The sequence below is a fragment of the Lynx canadensis genome, chromosome D3, assembly GCF_007474595.2.
Source record: "Lynx canadensis isolate LIC74 chromosome D3, mLynCan4.pri.v2, whole genome shotgun sequence".
NCBI lineage: Eukaryota > Metazoa > Chordata > Mammalia > Carnivora > Felidae > Lynx > Lynx canadensis.
The window spans coordinates 48,085,836-48,108,130 of NC_044314.2; the positions used below are offsets into that span (position 1 = coordinate 48,085,836).

At 46.5% G+C, this 22,295-nt stretch overlaps 1 protein-coding gene across 1 annotated transcript in view; it reads right to left on the reverse strand.

The window, feature by feature from the left end:
* LAMA3 (laminin subunit alpha 3) overlaps nt 1-22,295 on the reverse strand; it is a 220,555-nt gene that overhangs the window by 105,210 nt on the left and 93,050 nt on the right. The window contains exons 26-34 of the mRNA XM_030335815.1: nt 21,175-21,301; nt 20,946-21,085; nt 19,293-19,408; nt 17,904-18,115; nt 16,268-16,472; nt 5,151-5,202; nt 3,391-3,578; nt 2,588-2,729; nt 1,160-1,321 (exon numbers count right to left, since the gene is read on the reverse strand). Of these exons, the coding sequence (XP_030191675.1) occupies nt 1,160-1,321; nt 2,588-2,729; nt 3,391-3,578; nt 5,151-5,202; nt 16,268-16,472; nt 17,904-18,115; nt 19,293-19,408; nt 20,946-21,085; nt 21,175-21,301 (1,344 nt within the window). The remainder of the gene's footprint in view (nt 1-1,159; nt 1,322-2,587; nt 2,730-3,390; nt 3,579-5,150; nt 5,203-16,267; nt 16,473-17,903; nt 18,116-19,292; nt 19,409-20,945; nt 21,086-21,174; nt 21,302-22,295) is intronic.

The window sequence follows — 22,295 nt, forward strand, 5'->3', positions numbered from 1 at the left end:
TCTATCTCTGTCTCGTTTCTTCTACCAATTACTTTAGGGGAAGCCAGGTGCCATGTCACAAGGACCCTGAGGTGGCCTATGGAGCCTCAGGTGATGAGGAACTGAGGACTTCCACTCAGCAGCCAGCAAGGAACAGAGGCCTGTGGCAACCACATGAGTGAGCTTGGAAATGGAGCCTCCAGTTCTGATGACTCCAGTCCTGGCTGCCATCTTGACTACAAACCTTATAAGAGACCCTGAGCCATCCACTCCTGAATTCCTGATCCACAGAAACTGGGCAAGATAATAACTGTTTGATCCTTTAAGCTGCAAAGTTTGGGGGTAATTGTTTGCATAGTAATAAGATAACCCATGCATGGGCTCACTGTGTGGAGGCCAAGAGGGGTATTAAGTGAGGGAGAAGAGGGGTCATATGAGAGAAGCAACATTTCCCCGAACTCAAAGGTCAAAACCCAAAGTCCTTCAACTAGAAGACAGAATTAGAGCCTTCAGGCCAACAAGGCCCTAGTATGTAGTCATTCTAAGCGAATATGGTGCCACCTGAGCCGGCTGTGTGGAATCTACACCTTCTGGAAAGCTCTACCTTCTGCTACCAAGTGCATGTGCTACCTGCCGCTGGTTCTACAGGAAGCCCACACTTCCATTGTCAGAAATGAGTGTCATGGGCCCGGCAGCAAAGGAAGAGCATTCGCTTGATCACTCCCTGAGAGCGTCTAGCTAACTGCATGTGACTCTGCTAATGACGGCTGAGGTGCCACCGGCTCCTTGCTTCTTGTAATAACTCATGAGTCCTTGTCAGCTTTTGTTTTCCTGACAAGGAGCCTTTCTTCTGCTGTAAAAACAAAGATGCTTACCATTGGCTTTTAAAGCACACGTGTCCATTTGCAACAGATATTATCTAATGGGTAAGCAAAAGTGGAGAAAAACGTAGTGCGTGGTTTCCTCGCTGGTGAGCTAACACTTGTGGGGTACATGAGGCTCATAAGCCCCTCCCAGCAGAGGAGCCACGTCTCTTCTGCAACTGTAGTTCATCTAATTTCTTTCTTCAGTTTCAGTAGCCTGAACTTCCTGACGCTTCTTCCAGACAGTCAAGTGATGCTCACACAGTGGAGAAGGAGGCCCGGCGGAGGGCTCAGAAGGGACAACAGGACGCCGTTACCCTTGTCTCCCAGGTAGGAAGAGGTGCGACCCAGGACGCACTGTGCACGGTTGAGGGCAGCTCCTGGAGATCCGCGACCAACACTGCTGCTGCCCGGTTGAATGAGACAGGGATGTCTGCTCTGTCTGCTGTCTCCAGGCGCCAACCCATCATGTCCACAAACTGGAACACAAGAGCAACGACGGAAATGTACGCCTGCAGCTTCTCTGGTGACGGCTGAATTATGCAGAATAGAAGGACCAGGGGGTGGCCACCTTGCTTCAAAAGCTTCACTTTGATGCCTCCTCTTGAGCTCGCTCTTGGATTCCCCATGACAGAATCCTCACCTGCCACTGCCTCCCTCTGACCCATCACACTAGAATGCTCAGACCGCGGGATCACAGTATGTGGAATTTATCTTTGCCCCAGCACACATCCTGGTTTTGACATTTAGTAGCTATTTGATAAATGTTCAAATCACATATAAATAAGCGTGGGAATAATAACTAGGGCTGTGGGCACATTTTAATGGTGAGCTCCTTAGCAAACATGAGACGAACAGAGTGGCCTGCTATCATTATTTTTCTCTAATGAATCCTTATGACCAAATATTTTTCTGATCATAAAGGAAGCCAAGAGTTAAAAGATGAGGGAGGGGAAAAAAAAAGGAATTGACAAGACATTGGTTAGAAATAATGCTTCTGGGTTCCCCTGGGGGTAGAAGACATCGGTGGATTTACAAATTAATTTTTCCCCCAGGTTACAAGCCTACATTCCTTTGGGAGGCAGGCAAGGAAATATATAAAATAACTTTTCCTTGAATCCTTGTTAGACAGAAGACATTACTCACACAAAGAAGGCAAGCACAAAACTGCCAGTTCAAGGAATAACAAGGACAGCAAAGTTTTAGTTTCATGGAGTTAATTTAAAAACTGGCCAAAGATGTGGTAAAAATAAGCGAGATGGAAAGTAAAACAGAAAGAGAAAGAAGCAGAGAAAAAGAAGTGGGAGGAAGAACAGCAAACTCCATTCATTTCATGAGTGTTTCTTGAACATCTATTATATTCCAGACCCTGCGATAGGCGCTGGGAGTATATCAGGAGCTTATATGCTAGCGTTGGGGAAGACACTTAAATTTAGGAACTAACCTGGATAATATGTCAGGGGAGGGGATAAATTCTACCGAGGACATGAAGAAAGGTGAGGATACAGAGCGGGCAGGGTGAGCTATTTCGTAGGAGTGGTGAGGGAAGGCCCCTCTGAGCCCAAGGACCCTTGAGGAGACCTGACCAAATGAGGGGTAACTGAGCGTGAGGACATCTGTGGGAAAGAACAGCGCAGGCCTAGGAATGGCGAGGGGCGAACCTTAAATTTTAACAAAGTAACATATAAATTTCCCCAAGCCCTAGGAGGTACTAAATAAAAACATAACGCTAATTCCATACATACCTTAGCTCTTCTTTTATGTGTACTGTGACAATTGTTATTTATTCCAAAACAAAAGCAGCGGGTGCAACCCTTGGGATTTGCTGGGTCCAAGTAGAAGGATCCTTCTCGACACACATTACATTCCGTACTCTCCACGTTCTCCCTATTGAAATAAAACGCGAAACAAGATGATGGTTTCTTCTAAAGCTTCCCGGATTGCAATTAGCTACTCCACGCATTATGCCAATATGAGATGTTAGAACGCAGATGCTAACAGAACATGGAAAGTTATATAACTGCTAAGCTTTTATATCACATTAATTGTTTAAACTATTCCTACCACGCTTAAGTGAAAGACAGAATTTTCCTCAATTTCACAAGGTGCCCTTTGGCATCTTGAGGGTAGAGAACTAGCACCATAAGGATTCACAGTATGGGGAGGGGGGGCTGGTTCATTCCACTAACTACCACCTCAAAACATATGCTTGGGACTTAGGGGTCTCCTTAGTACCTGGCAGGAATGTCCTGGAGCAGATTATTAACTTTAGGCTATGGGTCAGGATAAGCTTCTGGGGAAGCTCTGAACCTCTTGAAATTATAGACTAAAGTTCAGTGCCAACTTCTCTGGAAAGGATCCAGATCAGTCTTCTGGTTCTTAAGGTCTACATCTTCGTCAAAGGATAGGCGGGGTCTTCCCTTGTAACTATTTCTATCAAATGAGATAATAACTATTAAATGCTACAGGCCTTGTGGAAATCCATTGCAAGTCAGTCCCACTTCCCACATATTTTTATGCATGACCCGACACGAAGAACTTCCCTCACTGGCCAGTGGCTGGCGTCCCTGGCATCACGTGTTCTGCCTCACCTTGCACAAGCACAGCTCCGGTTCCTGGGTTGCAGACCCCTGGCTCAGCTCCCATCCCTGTTGCAATGACAGGGCACGCACTCGGGAAGTGGTAAAACCCGGGAGCACACTGGTCACACTGCCGCCCTGTGACTCTGGCTTGCACCTAGACCCAAAGCAAAGGAGCAAAAGTGTTCATCGTCTTTGGCCACACACTTCTGAAGTCCACCTGCACAGCAGCAGAGCAGTTCCTGCACGAACCAGCTAAACACACAGGTCCTGCCCGTGGGGGCTCACTGCCCAAGGCAGAATGGAAAGCAAGCCGAGAAAAGGCACTTCCACAAAGCGTCAGGAGGACGCATCCTGGATGTCACCCCTGGGTCCTGGCTCGTGCTGGGACTCTGGGGGTGCAAGGACAGACGCAGCCCCCGAGCCTAGGTGGCAGGGCAGAAATGTGGACAACATGCACATGGGTTCTCAGCAGGGGTTGGGGAGCAGTTCTGACCCAGGTCCCGGAGGGAGGTGAATGTGCAAGCTGAACCTAAAAGGGCAAATGTCGTTGGGGTAGGAGTGGAGGCGGGTGTTCCAGACAGAAATAACAGAGAAGAACAGCCTGGTGTGTGCAGGGAGCACACGTATGAGTGGAGAAAGTTGACCCATGAGCTGAAGAGGGAGGCAGGATGGCGGTTCACGGGGACAGAGGTGCTGGCTTCTGTGACGCTGTCCGGTGGAGTGGCAGCGGGCCGGAGCCCTGTGCACCAAAGGCAGTCTGGCTGGAGCACTGATCCCAGCTCTGGCACCCAGCAGATACAGTATCTTAATAATTTTCTAAGGCCCCATTTTCTCATCTGTGAAAGGGGAAACGCTAGCTGCTGCCTCCCAGGACCCCTGTGGAGATAGATGAGGCACCACGGCAAGCTCTTGGACAAGGAATCGCCATCTAGAAAAGTTTTAAGGTAGGAAGAGCGTGGTTGGATGTGTTGTGTGGATGGAGGTCAAGATGACCAATTCTGCAGCAGGCTGCGGAGGTCAAGAGGGAGAAGGGGCTCACCTAGGGCAAAGGCATTTGGGATGGAGAGAAGAGATGGGTTCCAAGCTATTTTGGGGTGAGGCTGCTGGGGCCTGTAATGTTCTGAATGAGGGGAGAGTAGGCGGGAAGGCAAGGAAGACCCCCAGTCATCCAGACTGGGCTCCCGAGTGGATGCCTGGGGTGGCAGTGGCCCCTGCGCCTGGGCTCCGAAGAAGGCTCTGTGGGGAGCGGGGTGCCATCCACACATCTGTGCACGTGAGGCAAAGAATGGAGGGGGAGGCACAGAAGAAGACGGAGTGAGAAGAGCAGTGAGCTGCCAGCAGAACTGAGAAGCCCGGCACCCCGCGGGGTGAAGAGAGGGAGAGGGAGTGGGTGCCAGCTCCATCACTGAGGCTCCATGGCTGACGTCTGGCAGGATCCACACGCTGATCTTTTCTTCGTGGGTCTAAAGAAAGTACTAGAAAATGTGCTTTATATCATAACATTGGGAGTATAATCTGACACGAAGTATTTTACCACTAGGTGCTACCCAAAAACCTATTAAAATATCTTACCCCAGGGACCATCCTGAAAAAGAGAAATCTAACTTTCTGTCCCACAAAGTTTGCCTTTGGCAAATACCTGCTTATAATCAAGTACAGAATGTTGTGTGTGAACACAAACTCGGGACCACGCAGCCCAGCCTTGAATCCCACCTGGCTTACTTACCGGATATAGAACCTTGAGCAAAGTAACCTTTTTACAGCGGAGTTTTACTGATCTGTAAACACGGAGATCACAATATCTACTTCGTAGGATTATTGTGAGAATTAATAAAACAATATATGGAAAGCCTTAGAAGAGTACTGTGCACCACACGTAAGAATTTGCTCCCATTATTCTTGCTATGGCATTGGCTAAGGGGAGCAAATGGGAGTCCCTACGTTATCCCACTTAGCACACCTAAAAAGACAAATTCATTTTACCTGCAAGGGCTGCTGCAGGTCAGATGTCCCTGCGATTTCTTCCCAGCCCCATCCCCCTGGTCTTCCTCCCTATCTTACACACCTGCAGAAATTCTTTCCAGAAGGAAGCAAATATTCCAAATCACACCTATAGCAATGTAGGTGGAAAGTGTCAACACTCTGCTTCAAGTCCTCACTCCAGTGCGGTGGAACAGAAACTGCGGGAGTCAGAGACTCCTCTTCAAAGCTGGGTAAGTTATGGGCCACTCACAGACTTCCTTCTTTTCTTGTTTCTCCTTCCTTCCTTCCTTCCTCCCTTCCTTCCCTTTTCTTTCTCTCTTCCTTCCTCCCTCGCTTCTTCTTTCCTTTTCCTTCTTCTTCCTTTCATTCTTTCATTCCTTCTCTCTCCCTTCCCCTCCTTCCTACCTCCCTCCCTTTCTTCTTTCCCTTTCTTTCATTCTCTCTCTTTCCAACACACGTTTGCATTCACTATAAGAGGGTTCCTAGGCCTGATTGATAACACCTGCTCTCTTCTTGTGACTCAGACTAAATGCAATCAGACACTCCAGCAAAAAAAAAAAAAAAAAAAAAAATAGTTTAAAAAAAAAAAAAGACTGGTCCCAGATGACTCCTTATTCTGGGGAGGAGCAGTGATGGGAGCACAGATTCTGGTGGTCTGGAGATGGGAAAGAAGACAGCACAGACACCCCCCCCCCCCCCACTAAACTCCTCAGAAAGAAGGCAACTTTGATCACAAGAGGAGCTTGGAGATGGCTTAGGCTGGGCAGGCTCTGCTCCTCCACCTGCCTAGGAGAAAAGGATGCTGTGCGAAGACAGTGCTATTGTTACAAACTGCCAACTGAGCACCTTGTCGAGCCAAAGTCCTTGCTTCTTTTAGCATAGGTGCAGGGCTTCTGGCTTATGGGTGCCTTGATTGGATGCTGGTGCCAAACGAGCCCCTCACACGCTGAACGCCACTGGTGGACAAGGCTGAGGGTGGCCCCTGGAGCAAATGACCTGGACCTGGGCCTTGAAGACAAGGACAGGCAGACAGGAGCCTATTTTTTATATTTTCCCTTGAGTGGGAACAAAGGTCCTGGAGTATTTTACAGGGAGGGCAGCTGTGGAAGCTGCCTGTTGAGACAAAGAGAAACGGAAGCAAAATCATTCCTTGCCTAATTATTTCAGAATGCTGTGAGATGATGTGGTGGCAAGGAGAGGTGGGCTGAGGGCTTGTGGCCCGTCAGTGAGGGAAGGTACAGCTCTGGGCCTCACTCCACACCCAAGCAGCAGCTGAACGCATAAGAATGGACGAGAAAAAGCAAAAAGCTAAGCAGAGTGAGAAGAGCAGGGACCTGTGAGCTGACCCTGAGGACCCCAGGTGGGACCGACAGGGAAGGGTTAACCAAAACGTGGAGAATATGATATCAGGATTCTTGAGCACTGAACATATGAATCATTTGCAGAAACAAGCAGCCAAATGACTTTTTGGTGGTGCCATGACAACAGGGAATAAAAAGGAAACTTCCTCTTGAAAGTCTGGCTGAACATCTCTTAAAAACTACCTCAAGTCATCCTGACCTTGACACATTTCTCCAGAGAGATGCTCTGCTACCCAAGGAGCTACCCTCCCTGCAAAGGCAAGAAATTTCCAGCGGAGGCTGCCTGGAGGTGCAGACTGGCGGCACCGGGGGTGTGGGTCAAGTGAATTCATCTCTAAGGCAATGGGCTTGTAGCCAGACCTTATTATATAACATCTGCGCGTGTGTGGGTGCTTGCTGTGTTGCACAAACAGCTAGAAAATCAGGTGTTAGAGTGAACTCTACCCTTTACTCATTAAATACAGTGGGTCTCTTAATATCACACTCACACCAACCCCAGTCGTAATCTAGAATCCAAAGTCTACCTTATTCAGTCATCAATTCATTCAATAATCACTAAGTGCTTTCTATACACATATCCCTGTGTTAGGGGATGCAGAAGGGAGGGGATAAAGTAGAGTAAGTGGGTCTTGACCTTGGCACATTTTCACTGAGAACACAGAGATGCAGAAAGTGAGGTAATCATGTGAGAAATGGGATGGGTAAGCATCTCATTTAGGCAATGAGATGATGAGGATATCTCTGCGGACTCATAGAAGGCTTCATGCCTTCTTTGAGTTTGTGCTTTTTTTTCATAAAGATGGTTATTTTGAGAGGAAGAGAGAGAGAGCGGGGAGGGGTAGAGGGAGAGGGAAAGAGAATCCCAAGCAGGCTCCGCACAGGCCAGCACAGACCCCGACACAGGGCTCAGTCTCACAAACCGTGAGATCATGACCTGAGCTGAAATCGAGAGCTGGACGCATAACCGACTGAGCCACCCGTGTGTCCCAGTTTGTGCTTTTAACACTAACGCTTGAAGGATATGCGTAACAGAAGAGGGGGAAGGAGAACGGATACCTGGAAAACTGAACACATATAAAGTGTTTAGAGGAAAGTAAGAAAACCAAGTCGGAGAAGAAAGCTGAAAAAAGGCTTAAGTTAGGGTAGGTGGGGGCCATATTACCACGAAAGCCAGTCTTTATCCTATCAGGTTGTTGAGAAAGGTTCTTGTGCAGTGATGTGATGAAAGTGGCACCTGGCAGTTCCATGTGTCCCCAAGGCAACCTGCACACAACATGGCCCTCACCATGCCACACTAGTGGTTGCTACAGGTTCCCCGTCAGACCATGACTTCTTATTAGTAGGCATGTGTACCTTCTGCATGAGGCACAGCACCCAAACTGGAGACGGTGCTAGATAGAGTTTGAGCAACAAAACATGCTGATATCTGACAAAATAGAATTTAAGGCAAAAAAAAAAAAAAATCACAGTAATTGAGAAAATGTTTCATCTGAGTTAAAATACCAAGAAGATAAAATCATAAACATACATGCATTTATCCACATTACGTAGACTAGATTAATAGTTCTATGTATTAGTGACAAAATTATGGGGAAAATAGATTTTTAAATCCCAGGATAATTGTGTACTTAGCATATTCCTTTTCAGTTAAGCCTCCCCGCCCCGCCAAAAAAGGAATGAATGAATGAATGAATGAATGAATGAGTGCTTCAGTAAACCAGGAAAAGGAAGGTCAATGAGGAGACCACCATTATCATTTAAATATGAGGGGGTAAAAGAACTTAACCAAAGTGGCAGCAGAGAGCCGTGGAAAGAAAAGGGATAATACATATCTTGCCAGAACTTGACAACTGATTGACTATAGGGAAAAGGAGTTGATTTTAAGATGATACTGGGATTCAGGCTTTGGGGACGGGAAGAGACCACTACCAGTAAGTAGGATTAAAAAAAAAATTTTAAGGCAGAAATGGTTTGAAAGGCAGGACAATGGCAGGGGTTTCAGATATGGAATCAGAGTTGGAAGAGTTTGGGAGTTGTAAGGGCCCTAAAAGATCATCTAATATAACACTTTATTATACATGTGAGGGGACAGGTGCTCTAAGAGTTTAGGGGACTTGTCTGAGGTCCCCTAAATTAAGCAATAAAAGAACCCAGGTTGAACTGATGTACAATGAAGGTAGGATAAGCTAGCCATCAAGGGTCAGGACTGAAGCTCTGGATCTGGAATCATCCAGGAGGGGGTGGCAGAAGCCAGGAGAATGGGTGGGTTTTCAGGAGGACAAAGTATAGAGGGAAGAAGGCAGACAGGCAAGTACTTGGCAAACAATAATAATAGCTAATACTTACTGGGGCTAGTGTGCATCGGGTAGTGTTCTAAGGGTTTCTGCACAGCATAGTTAATCTTCTAAAGAACTTCACGAGGTAGGTGCCTCTAGCATCTCTATTTTATAGACGAGGAAATTAGGCAGAGAGAGAAGAGACGGACTCAGATCACCCAAATGGTGAGTGCCAGGGCAGATGCAACCTTGTGCAAACTCACACCACGCATCCTTTCAGGCTGGGGAGCAGGATAGTGAACCAGTGACACAGCCAAAGATCATTCAGAGGGTATGGAGGAAGACACTGGTGTTACAGAAGATGTAGGAAGACAGAGAAAATGTAGGTAAAAACTCTGAGCTCCATCCCCGTGGTAGGAGACTCATCCGCCCTGCTCGCCACCGTGTCCCAGTGTCCCCCCAAGCTGCCTGGAATTTACCATTCCTATGAACTGCATCAAAGGAATTGCTTCTCCGAGTTGGCAGGGCCGATGGAACTCTGCCTAGCTAGAAGCACTTCTGTTCCAAGAATGCCAAGTCTGTGACCTTTTCTGGTATTTTACTTCTCCATCTAACACAAACATTTGGTAAATCTGTGAGGCTTCGCCTAGATAGAGATCCCTCCCCTGCCAGAAAGGTGTTCCTTTTGCTCCTGCTCTTCTGAAAAGGCGCATTTGTACAGGTGGCTTCACTGAACATCCAGGTGGACTGCCATCTCCTTTAATTGATCTCAAGATAGCCTGAAAGGGGTTGGCATCATGCTAGTTCTTTAAAGCAGTGATTTGCAGCTTCTTGTATCTTTCAGTGATTGATAGAATCTTCTGAGGACATTCTAGCTCCTCTGTTCACAGAATCTGATGACATAATCTTCCATTATTAAAAGCAATGCAAAGGTTTTTTTTCATGGTCTTGTATCAGATTGAATTAGCATTGCTACTAAAAACAAAATCTTAATCAACAGAAGCATCTTTAAGAACTCAGTGTAGGGTCAGCCAAAAGAATGGATTTTTTGGCATTTATACAACATAATTTTAAAATATTTTCTGTGTTACAATCAGAGATTGAAGAGGAATTAGAACAGGATTTTAAATTTAGGTAGAAAGGTAGTGATAATTTTACCAAACTTTTAATGGATTAGGAAACAGACCCAGCGAGGCAGAGTAACTTGCTCAGTCTTCTAGTCAGCTAATGACAAAGGTGAGTCGAGGGCTCAGTTTTACAGTTCCAACTTAATTTATTCTCAGTTGTCTCTAAAATTACACCAGTTTTTTTAAAAATGTTTATTTATTTATTTTTGCAAGAGAAAAAGAGTGTGAGTGGGGGAGGGACAGACAGAGAGAGGGAGAGAGAGAATCTCAAGCAGGTTCCTTGCTGATAGCACAGAGCCTGATGTGGGGCTCAATCTCATGAACCAGGAGATCATGACCTGAGCCAAAAATCAAGAGTCAGGTCCTTAACCAACTGAGCCACCCAGCCACCCCTAAACAGTTTTAATTAAATAGAGATTGAGTATTGTGGATTGCTACAATTATTCTTGTAACTTATTTTAAAGTAGATTAATATTTGTAAGTTTCATTTTATTTTAGTATGATAAACTTGAACACCTACAAACAGTGAAATAAAATTTGAAAATTCCAATGTTTAAGTTTTGTGATCTGTGATAATTTGTACAACTGCAAGACAGTCTGTTGTATCACTGAGAAAGGTTTTTACTTTTTGTTGCAAGTTCCAGACATCTTTGATCATTTCCTTCACATGAACTTTAGGTTCCTCTAAACACATTCTTCATTTCCATCAGGAAATTTTGTTTGGGGGTGAGGAGAAGATCATTCTTTTCTCTAATGTTTTCTTTTTAGAAAAAAAATTTTTAATGTTTATTTATTTTTGAGAGACAGACACACAGAGTGTGAGCAGGGGAGGGGCAGAGAGAGGGGGAGACACAGAATCTGAAGCAGGCTCTAGGCTCTGAGCTCTCAGCACAGAGCCCAATGCGGGGCTTAAACTCATGAACCATGAGATCATGACTTGAGCTAAAGTTGGACACTTAACTGACTGAGCCACCCAAGCGCCCCTCTATTATTTTCTAAAAAATAATCCTTTGGTAGCCAAATTATGGAAGAGCCTAAATGTCCATCAACTGATGAATGGATAAAGAAGTTGTGGTTTACATATACAATGGAATACTACTTGGCAATTAGAACGAATGAAATATGGCCTTTTGTAGCAACATGGATGGAACTGGAGAGTGTTATGCTAAGTGAAATTAGTCATACAGAGAAAGACAGATACCATATGTTTTCACTCTTATGTGGATCCTGAGAAACTTAACAGAAGACCATAGGGGAGGTGAAGGGGGGAAAAAAGTTACAGAGAGGGAAGGAGGCAAACCATAAGAGACTCTTAAAAACTGAGAATAAACTGAGGGTTGATGGGGGGTGAGAGGGAGGGGAAAGTGGGTGATGGGCACTGAGGAGGGCTCCCGTTGGGATGAGCACTGGGTGTTGTATGGAAACCAATTTGACAATAAATTTCATATTAAAAAAAATAATCCTTTGGGTAATCCAGAGCTTTTTCAGCATAAACAGTGGAATTACCATGAGCAATTTGTGCAATTTATAGTCATAATAAACTGAAAGTATTTCTTGCATTATCTGTCAAGGGCCCTTTCATGATAAATGTACTTTGATCATGGAGAGATATGTCATCCCATCAGGTTATTTCAGTCTCTTTGGTAAGGTCAAGAGAACCAATTTCACCTCTTGGTTTAGGTGTGATACAGGCCAATGAGATCCCATTCCTGTTGATGTTTCCTTGGGCTTGGGCAGAACTACACAGTATGCCTTTGTCCTGAGTTAGGAATTTTTCAATCTCCTGAATTGTCATTGGCTAGTGAAACTTTATTAAACACCCCTTATAATTTCTACCTAAAATATTATGGTAAATCTATTTATCTATCACAGATGGTGCCTCAATGCATTTTTCCAACTTTTAATGTATTCTTGATTTCCTTTTTCTGTGGCAGCAGGATTGAGAAACCATGTGTGAGGTTCTGTTTGCAGCAATTTATTCTGTTGACCAGTTATCCCCTTTTAGAATTCTCCCTTTTTCAGACAGAGAATTCCTCTCTGCCTCCTGCCTGAAAACTGCTTCTCCATCTCCTTGGTTCCTTTGCCTTCAACAATGAAACAAAGGTACCCCCTGCAGAACCCACACCTGGTGCTTCCTCCTGGGTGGCCACGCCTACTCCTTGGGGTCCTCAGTTACTCTAACCAATCCCAAACTTCCATCTCAGCCCCAGACTCTTTTTTTTTAATTAATTCATTCATTTATTTTGACAGAGAGAGAGAGCGAGAGAGATCGAGCACAAGCAGGGGAGGGGCAGAGAGAGAGGGAGGCACAGAATCTGAAGCAGGCTCCAGGCTCTGAGCTGTCAGCACAGAGCCTGATGCGGGACTCAAACTCATGAACTGTGAGATCATGACCTGAGCCGAAGTCGGACACTTAATCGACTGAGCCACCCAGGTGCCCCCCAGCCCCAAACTTTTTACTTGTATGTTCAGCTTTCGAAAGAAAAGCCGAAGTAGTCATTATGGAAAAACAGGACTCTATTGGTCTGCCACACACTTATTTTGTGGCTTAGTAAGTTTTAACTATAATGTTTTCAGTATTTAGGACTTTAAAAGTTTCTTCACACAGCTGTGATTGAGGCCACTACAGAATCCTGGGCTCCATCCTCGGCCAGCACTCTCCCTCCCTGATAACCATTCTGCACACCCTTGTTTATCTTCCTCTCCTGCTCTTCCCTGAGTTTCACATCCTCTAGGTCATGCATTGCTTATCCTGTTCAGACAAAACCTTGTTCTCTCGGCTTTTTTTTTATCTCCAGATTCCTGCTATGCCTCTTGAGTGAGCAGAGGATTTTTTTTTAACATTTATTTATTTTTGAGAGACAGAGACAGACAGAGCATGAGCAGGGGAGGGGCAGAGAGAGACGGAGACACAGAGTCCGAAGCAGGCTCCAGACTCCAAGCTGTCAGCACAGAGCCCAACACAGGGCTCGAACCCGCGAATTGTGAGATCATGACCTGAGCCGAAGTTGGATGTTTGATTGACTTGAGCCACCCAGGTGTTCCAAGTGAGCAGAGGATTTTATTGCTAAGACCTCCCCTTTCGTTCATCCTGCTTATTTGTCAGATACTCTTCATGCTGAAGGATTCACACAAACCAATTCCACAAAAAGGCACTGAATTATTTCCTTTGATTTGTCCTTCAAATATATTAAAATGAAAATAACTATTCCTAATTCAATCTGTTTGCCTTTTTTATAACACCCTGGATTTCCTTTTCTGAAGCCAGTCCTAGTTCTATGGTTTCCTTTGGTCTGGTGGATGTTCTAGGAGATATCTGAGGATATTTGTGTGTGTTTTAGACAGTGTTTCAGCAGCAACAGACTGTCTTTCAACTGTTGTTCTAATTCTTCCATGACCACTTATCATACCAAGATGGAAGACCTTGTTGGTGTTGCTGTCTTGGCTTCATGGAGAGAAATATTCCATCTTCCCTATCCTTGTGGATGTTTCCATTGAGAGTCACACATTTTATTTACAAATACTCTGGAGCTCTGGCATTAAATGTTTATGACTGGCTGTCAGTTTGCTGTCTATAAGAGGGTTTTGTATTTCAAGAAAGGGAGACTGGCAGCTACGGAACATAAAAAGGGAGATGCCAGTGGTAAGGGAGTAGTAGAAAATAACAGTGCAAAAATTGCTATTTGAGGGAAGAAGGCCTTTGGGAGAGGTAGAAAAGAACAAGATGAAAAGTGTAGTGGGGCTGTTAGCCTCCAGAGGGAAAATGACACCCATCAATGAAAGAATAGAAGAAAAAAAGCCAGCTATATGAAATAAAGAGGTCAGGAGAGGAGATGTGGAAAGGAATACCAAATAGCCCAGGTGAAATGAGGTAGTGATGGCCATGTGAGAGAGCAAATCTACATGATTCTGGCATTTGTCCAGCTACTTTTTTGGACCAAGGGTTGAAAGAGGGGGAATGGAGGCAATTTTCCCTGGAGAAGCAAATCTAGGTCAGTAACGAAGTCATAGGATCATACACCTCTTTTGCTTCTCTCTTTCCTGTCTATAAAGTTCATTGGGTCGTGATCGGCGCCGAGAGGTCCTTTTAGCTTCCTGCTTCTCCACCTTCTCCAGCCACAAGCCTATAAGCATCTCCTGGGCACAGTGTGTCTTCTGTTCTTTAGCATTCCTGCATTCCTACAGGTGCTGGTGGAAGTCTGTGATTCCACCCTAAGTGCCATTGTCTTCTTACGTCAGTAATTAACTGGAAATAAGTCAGACGTTTTCACAGGCCCATGGGCGCATTTGACACCCAATGTAGCATCTTCAGTAATGAACTAAGTGCCTGACTTCCTTCCAGAGAACAGCTTAAGTACTGGAGGGAACAGAACCTGTTGTAATGTTAACTAATGGTGGTGAGAAAACACTGAATATCACCTCCAAATTCTTTGTGCAAATCACACTCAATTTAGGCTCCTGGTTTGAGAAGAATGAGCAACTGAGCTGACTCAAGGGGGACTCACACCTGTGGTTTTAAAGACTCAGAATGTTTCATGACTCAGGCTGTCACTCAGCTTCCTTTCCTGTAGCACAAAGGAGCTGTTAGGCACCCGGGCAACAATTAAAAGTGTGGTCAAGGGTCCTTCCTTAGGCTGCTATAGACAGTTGAATTTTCTCCCCCAAAAAGATGCGTTCAAGTTCTAATCGCCAGGACCTGAGAAGTTTGGAACTAGGGTATTTGCAGACATAGTCAAGTTAAGAGGAGGTCATGCAGGAGTAAGGTGGCCCTAATCCAATTTGACTGTGTCCTTATAAGAGACACATACACAGAGGAGAATGTGAAGAGCAAAACACAGAAAATGTGAAGAGCAGAGACTGGAGTCATGCATCTATAAGCCAAGCAACTCCAAGACCTGCTGGCAACACTAGAAGGTAAGAGAAAGGCCTGGAACAGATTCCCTCCCAGAGACTTCAAAAAGGGCATGACACTGTCAACACCTTGATTTTGGGCTCTTAGCCTGACGATAAGAAAATAACTTTCTATTGTTGTAAGTCATCCGATTTGTGATAATTTGTTACAGCAGCTACAGGAAACTAACACAGCCGCTCTTGAACTACAGTCACGGATGCCTGCCACCAGTAGCAACCGTGCCCCCGCCGCTGTCTGGCCTGTCGCACCCATATCACAGGCACGGACTCCAAACCATCCATTCCCCATCATGGGTGGGAGTATAGGGCGGGTGACACCCCTTACGCTTGCTTGCTCCTGCACACTGCCACGCGGGCCTGGAATGTGGTGGCTCTGCTTCAGTCTTCCTGCCACATAACCTCCTGCTCCACTCTTTCCAGCTTGTGCTCCTAGGAGATTGGATCTAGCCTTCATCCCTTGTGGCCATTCACCAGTCCTGCTGAGATCAGGTTGACGACATGCAATCAGATGACATTGGCCTCCAGTTTCCAATGAGAGCTCAACCTGCTGAGCAGAACCTCTTAGCAACGCAGTGTCTGCGGGAGCTGACGTCAGCCACTGTTTCTTATCAGTCGCTGGACCTCTCGGTTAGTCCCCACACAGCCCCACTCTCAGGTCAAGCTCTCTAGAGTATACCTACCTATTTTGCCTGTCTACCCCCAACCAAGGCCCACTGTGGAGGCCCCAACCCCGCTTCGAGCTTGCCTATCTGAGACAGGGTGGCAGGCCTGGGGGCTTTGGACCTTGTCATGCATGCACTGTCCTCAACAAACCTGCCTGGTTACCCTAGAATGAAGATTTGGAGCCCAAACCTAAATACAAATGGCTAGTGCTCACCACAAGGTGACACAGTAGAAGAAATGGTAACTTAATTATGCATACATATGGGACACACTGAGAACAACGCTGGAGTGAATGGGTAAGGCTGTGTGACCTCAGGCGACTGGCCATCCACCTCCCCAGGCTCCCCAGGTCCGAGGGGACCGCTACTCCACACGCCACAGCCCATTCGGTGGGGAGCTCCACCCTGAGGTGAACACAGTGCAGTCCTTGGAGCTGTGAGACACGGGAAGTAATGGTGATCGGAGCGTGCGGATGACATCTTCCTATAACAGGCCCTAACAGGCGAATCCACCTGAGCTCACCTGCACTGCCCGTGGTCCCTGTCACACTCCGGGGTGGCCGCTCCAATGGCGCCCCTCCTGGAACAGTTGCAGCTTTCGCAGCCAGCCAGGGGGTGGAAGCTGAAGGAATACGGGTCACACAGCTCACACTGGGGCCCGACCGTGTGGGGAAGGCAGAGGCACTTCCCCGTCGTCTCCTCACAAAGGCGCCGGCCACAGTTGCATGCTGGCCAGGGAATAAAGAGACATGGTATAAGGGTTAGACACCGCCTGGCCACCAGCAGGACTTCACCAACTACCGGGATTTCCAGAAGCTTCTAAGGGTCTGGGAGAAATGTCTCACTTTTTCTTTACTATGGCCATTATTGCGCATGGTAGATCTGAAAGGTATCTTTCTTGGAGTCAAGACCAACCATACCACCTGCTCATGGCAGACACAGTGTGAAGCACAGCTGGACCCACTGGCACCGAGACAGGTACTCAAAGGAACCCACCTAGCTGCAGTTACAAGCCATTCTAATGAGACACCTCTCATTCGTCAGAGGGTCCTGTTCCTCACAGGCTCCCTGAAGTACCTCCACATCACCCTAGTGCACTGAGCTCAAGGTCAGGGCATGATACAGCAGCAGGACCCCCACTAGGCATCGGCTGATCTCCAGGAGAGGACTCTGTGTGCACTACACCAGGACCTCTCACTGCACATGGCTTATGCTGACCCAGCATCTCGGGCCACAAGATGGTTCTTAGATAAAATTCCCTGGGCTTCCCATTCAGACAGTACTATGCTCCTGTGACCCTGGCCCTTCCCCCCTATTTCTTTTTTTTTTTTAAGTTTTATTTAGTTATTTTTAGAGAGAGAGAGAGCACACACATGCATGCATGAGTTAGGGAGGGGCAGAGAGAAAAGGAAAGAGAGAATCCCAAGCAGGCTCCATGCTGTCAACACAGAGCCCAATGTGGGGCTTGAACTTGTGAACCGTGCGATCATGACCTGAGCCAAAGCCAAGAGTCAGATGCTTAATCAACGGAGCTAACCAGGTGCCCCACCTCCTCCTATTTCAGTTGAACTCTGGTTAGGCTGCAAAAATTGAAGGGGCTTCCGATAGGAAGAGGGATTGAGCCTCCCAATATTTCCATGCTTAAGGCTCTTTACACTCACTTGCTTTGCCAAGTGCATGGGTCCCATAACATGGGAAAAACAAATGTTTCTCTTCTAGAACCTACCTACTCAGAATGTGGTCCATGGACCATCGGCATGGGCATCATCTGAGTCCTTAAAAGATATGCAGACTCTCAGCCCCCAACCCAGGCCTCCTGAATAAGAATCTGCATTTTCACAAGATCTCCAGGTGACAGGTGAGTCTCCAGGACAGTGAAATTCAAGAAAGCCTGCCCTAGGGGCACTTGGGTGGCTCAGTCAGTTAAGTGTCTCACTCTCAATACTGGCTCAGGTCATGATCTCACAGCTGTGAGACTGAGCCCTGTGTTGGGCTCCATGCTAGGCGTGGAGCCTGCTGGGGATCCTCTCTCTTCCTTTCCCTCAATCCCTCCCTCGTTCTCTTTCTCTCTCTCAAAAAAAAAAAGGCCTGCCCGCCCTAGCTGACCATCACCCACCTGGGGCCAGAGACAACCTTGGATGACCCAAACATGCACTTACGCTTGCAGTGTGGGAATCCATAGTAGCCCACTCGACAGCGGGTACACCGTCGCCCAATGACATTGGGTTGGCACTGGCACTGCCCGCCCTCTGGGCTGCAGTGACGGCCGATGGCCCCAGTAGGGTGGCACTCACAGGGCAGTGCACCCTTGTGGTAAAGGGCCACCAGGGATCTGGCAGAGGTCTTACAGAATCCAGAGGCCGTCTGGGGGCTGTGAAGACAAAATAACTCACGGTATTATCACGGGAGGCATGCCCAGTAAGAGTCCCAACCTCTCCTTCCCTCTTGCTCCACCAAAGGGTGTTTTAGGGACGGGGCTCTGGCTTTGGAGTCTGGGAAGAAATGAGAGACTATCCCACCCCTGGATTCACAGCCAGTGACAGCCACCCTTCCTTGTGCCCATCCACTCCAGAGCACATCACAGGACTGGCTGGTGGGAACTTTTGATAGCTGAAATAAAAGGGTGAAAATTCACCTACAGGATGGATTCCATGGTATGTGAATTATATCTCAATAAAGTGGTTACCAAAAAAATTATACCTATATGTGTCTATACCAATAACAATAACAATGAAGAGGAAGGCAAGGCAAAGTACCTATATTTATTGAATGCTGTGTGTTAGAAGTTTTGCCTACGTCTCAACCTCACAACCACCCAAGTTAGGCCTAAGCCTCATTTCATAGATAAGGCAACTGAGGCTTCTAGAAGTTAAGCAACATGCCCAAGGCCACAGAGCTACAGAGTGACCAAGGAGGCATTCAAACCCATAGCTATTTGACTTCAGGGCCTTTACTCTTAATATTTTCTGTACAGGAGACGTTTGCCTACCAGGGCAACCTGGAACTCCTGGGTCCCTCAGGAAGCCTCCAAGGGGGCAGGGAGTGTCTGCAGAAGTGAAGAGTGGGAACCGATACTCGGGAATATCTTAGGCTCTTAGCATTCAGGGACACAGGGTGAGGGGACAGGGAAGTCAACCTCTCTGTGACACTCCTCATTCAATCAGATGGCAAACGAGAGGGAGAATCCGGGCTGACGTGCTCTCCCAGTAGAAACTACCCCTTCTGGTTGTCTTTTAGGAATCTGAGTTGGACAACAGGAAGCAGCAAAGAGGCCAAGAAACTCCTAAGCAGCCCATGAATCGCAGCTTGGAGGGTGAACCTCTGGAGAGATCGATGTTGAGGACGGTAACCTTGCCCAGATATGCAGGACAAGGTCTGGTGTGGGATGGTGTATGCAGAGGAAAAGCACCTCCCGCTCCAGACCCAGGACTCACTGCCACCTCCTTGGGCACCAGGAAGAAGAAGACCCAAAGGCCAGCCCCACCCTGGGCCTTGCTCCCAGTGGGAATGTGGGAGAGCCTTCTGAATCTCCACAAAGTTATACTTACTCAATATAAAAACTGTTTCCTCCACAATTGGTGATAAACTCAAATGATTTGTCCACTGATTTTTTGTGAAGTATTTGGTAGTCGTAATTCTCCGCAGGCACCACCAGAACACGGACCTAAAGGAAACCTGTCAGCGTGTCTTTGGATTTCCAACAGCAGGGCACACCTACAGCTATTCATTATCTTTTCTCTTCACTAAGATCCATGTTCTTTACTGTTAAGCCCAAGACCAACCGAAACAGGATTTACGAAAAAAAAGAATCACAAGAACTACTTTAAGCCAGTGTTAAAGGCTCAACTCACGTCCCTATGTAAGGAACAGCATGGGCCGGGGCCGGTCCCTCAGAGCGCCTGCTCAGAGAAGCGGCAGGCTTAGTGCTGTGTGGGGATAGGAGATCTAAGGGGTGAGCAGGAGCCTGTTAGGACTGCCAGGGCCCCATGTGATCTATGCCTGGGATGGCTCTGGATCTCCAGAGGTTGCAATTTGTATTTTTAAAGGTGAACAAACCAAAATGGCAGGATCAATGGGGGAAACTCGGACCGTGGCTTGCCCTGGAATTTACATCATGTCAGACACTTTAGCATGAATAACGGCAGCCCTAGGCTTTAAAAGTACTGCTCGGCTCTCTTACTCTTACTACAGATCAGACTATTCCAGTAATAAATGCTATAGGAAATTTCAAATGTCTTTGTGAACTATTTACCACCTTACAGCTTACAGAGAGCTCACTGCCCTCATGTTAGTCAATCAATAAGCATTTGCCAAGCACCATGTGCCAGGTGGTGTTCTAGGCACAGGGGATATAAAATGCATAAAGCCAGGTCCCTGTCCCTAGGAAGATGGCATCCTCAGAGAGAGAAGGAAGCATGAGGAAGAAACTAGAGGGTCACACAGCAGGGCCTGGACAATGTTACCTGGCTCTCTGGAAGCCTTTACAGGCATTGAGTGACCATGATCCCATCAACCAAGGTAAGGAACAGGGTAGGGGATACCTGGGGCTGTGCAAGTAACAGGCTTAAGTCTGAGGGACTCCTAAGGTCTCTGGCTATGCAGATATGCAGTAGATGGTCCCAAACTGGGCCTGGAGCTCAGAAAATATCAGAGATGAATTCAGAGATGTGGTGTCATTCCCCCAGAAGAGAGAATGGAATCAATGGGTACAGATGGTAGTATCCACAGAGAAAGGACAGAACAAGAGGGCTTCGCATCGAACCCAAGGGAATGCCATCATACGGGGACAAAGGAAAAAGAAGTCACTGAAGGAACACTAGAGCAATTGAGAACAAAATGAGAGAAACAGCTATGGCAGCCCAAAAAAGAAAGCTTCAAGAACAAAGGAGTATTACATGCTTCAGAAAGAGACCAGTCAGGTGAGGAGTGAGGAGGGGCTGATGTAGAGTGAGATTCTTGTTCACCAGAGTTTCTTGTGGGGACTTTTCTCTTCCTGTTCACTTACGTATTGTTCTAATTTCCTTTGACATTAATTTTCGTTTTTTTTTTTTTTTTTTTTTTTTTTTTGGTAAAAGGTAGCCGTAAAATTTAAACATTTTTCTAGAAATATGACTTCAATTCCCTGGTGGAGATGTCATCATGAGCCAAACAGGCACACTGAATGGCTGACCAAGGCAAACTGAGGGACAAGAAGAACATACCAACACTAAGGACTTTCCTTCTGGAACCTCCACAGTCACAGCTACCTCTGGCTCTGAGATGTCAAACTCAACCTGATCTTCAGCAATCACTTGGTCCCTGCAGCCAAGTGTGTGGGGGCAAAAAGAGGCACGGAAGACACCTGGGGGCAGAGCAAGAGAGGAGTTCCTGTCACAGTAAGGCATGGACGAGCCGGGCAATCAGCCATGGCGCCTGCTCCCTGAAGCTCACCTGCCCACTGCCGCCCTCCGTCCACAAACACCTGCGTGGGAAATGTTGGGTGCGCTGACTGATAAAAATGGATGACAATGACATATCTGCCCAGGTGTGGTACAAGTCCTCTCAGGGTCATTTGGTTCTAAGTGGAAACAAAGAAAAAAAACTCTTCAAGCTGCAGAACTATGAATATTTGGAGGTTAAAAACCAAAACAACCTAGGTATTTACCCAAGTGAGGTGAAAACCTAGGATCACACAAAACGTTCACTCGAATGTTTACAGCAGCACTATTTGTAATCAGAAAGACTGGAAATAAACCAAATGACCCACAACTCAGAATGGATAAACCAGTGGTGGTACAACCATAAATGATACTGGATGGAGTGTAATTTGGTACAATGACTTTTGAAAATTGTCTGGCAGCTTTTACCAAAGTCAAACATATCACTCAACAACTTCACTCTTAGGTACATAAATGCACAATGTTTGCCAAGAGGCTGTGCACAAATGTTTCCTGCATTCAAGAACTACTTGTAATAACCCTGTAACAAAGAGTCAGACTCCATTTTGGATGTCTGACCCCTGACAGGTGTCAAGCCCCATCACTCATTTTTAATATTTTGTCCCACACCTGCACAAGCTCGTAAGAAAGCCTGGGTGCACATCCCTTGACACGGGCAAGAAGTTCAAGGCACACTAATTCTAGCCCATGGGAAGGGAGCCCTCACCTTGGATTCTTCCACCTTCCCGACACCCCAGCCCAACCACAGTGAACACCAGAGTCATGCCTCAACTTTTGCTCAAGCTTGAGTGTGAGCCCTGCTCTCCCCAGAAAACCTCACTATGTGAGTAATGAGTCTTTTCAAACCCTCAAAAAAAAAACCCAAAAACCAAAACAAAAAACACACACACAAGAAAAACAGCAATAATAAAAGATTATCTTCATCTTTCAGATGAGAATCATGACTTGAAGAAGGCAGGTAATTTGATAAACGTCATACTCTAATTGAAGAGCAAAGCCAGGCCTAGAAATCCTTTGTCATGATTTCAATTCATTTCCCCCTATGATTCTAGGTGGCCTTTCCCATACGGGATCTTATTAAATTTTATCTCCAAATCCTGTTATTTTTCTAAC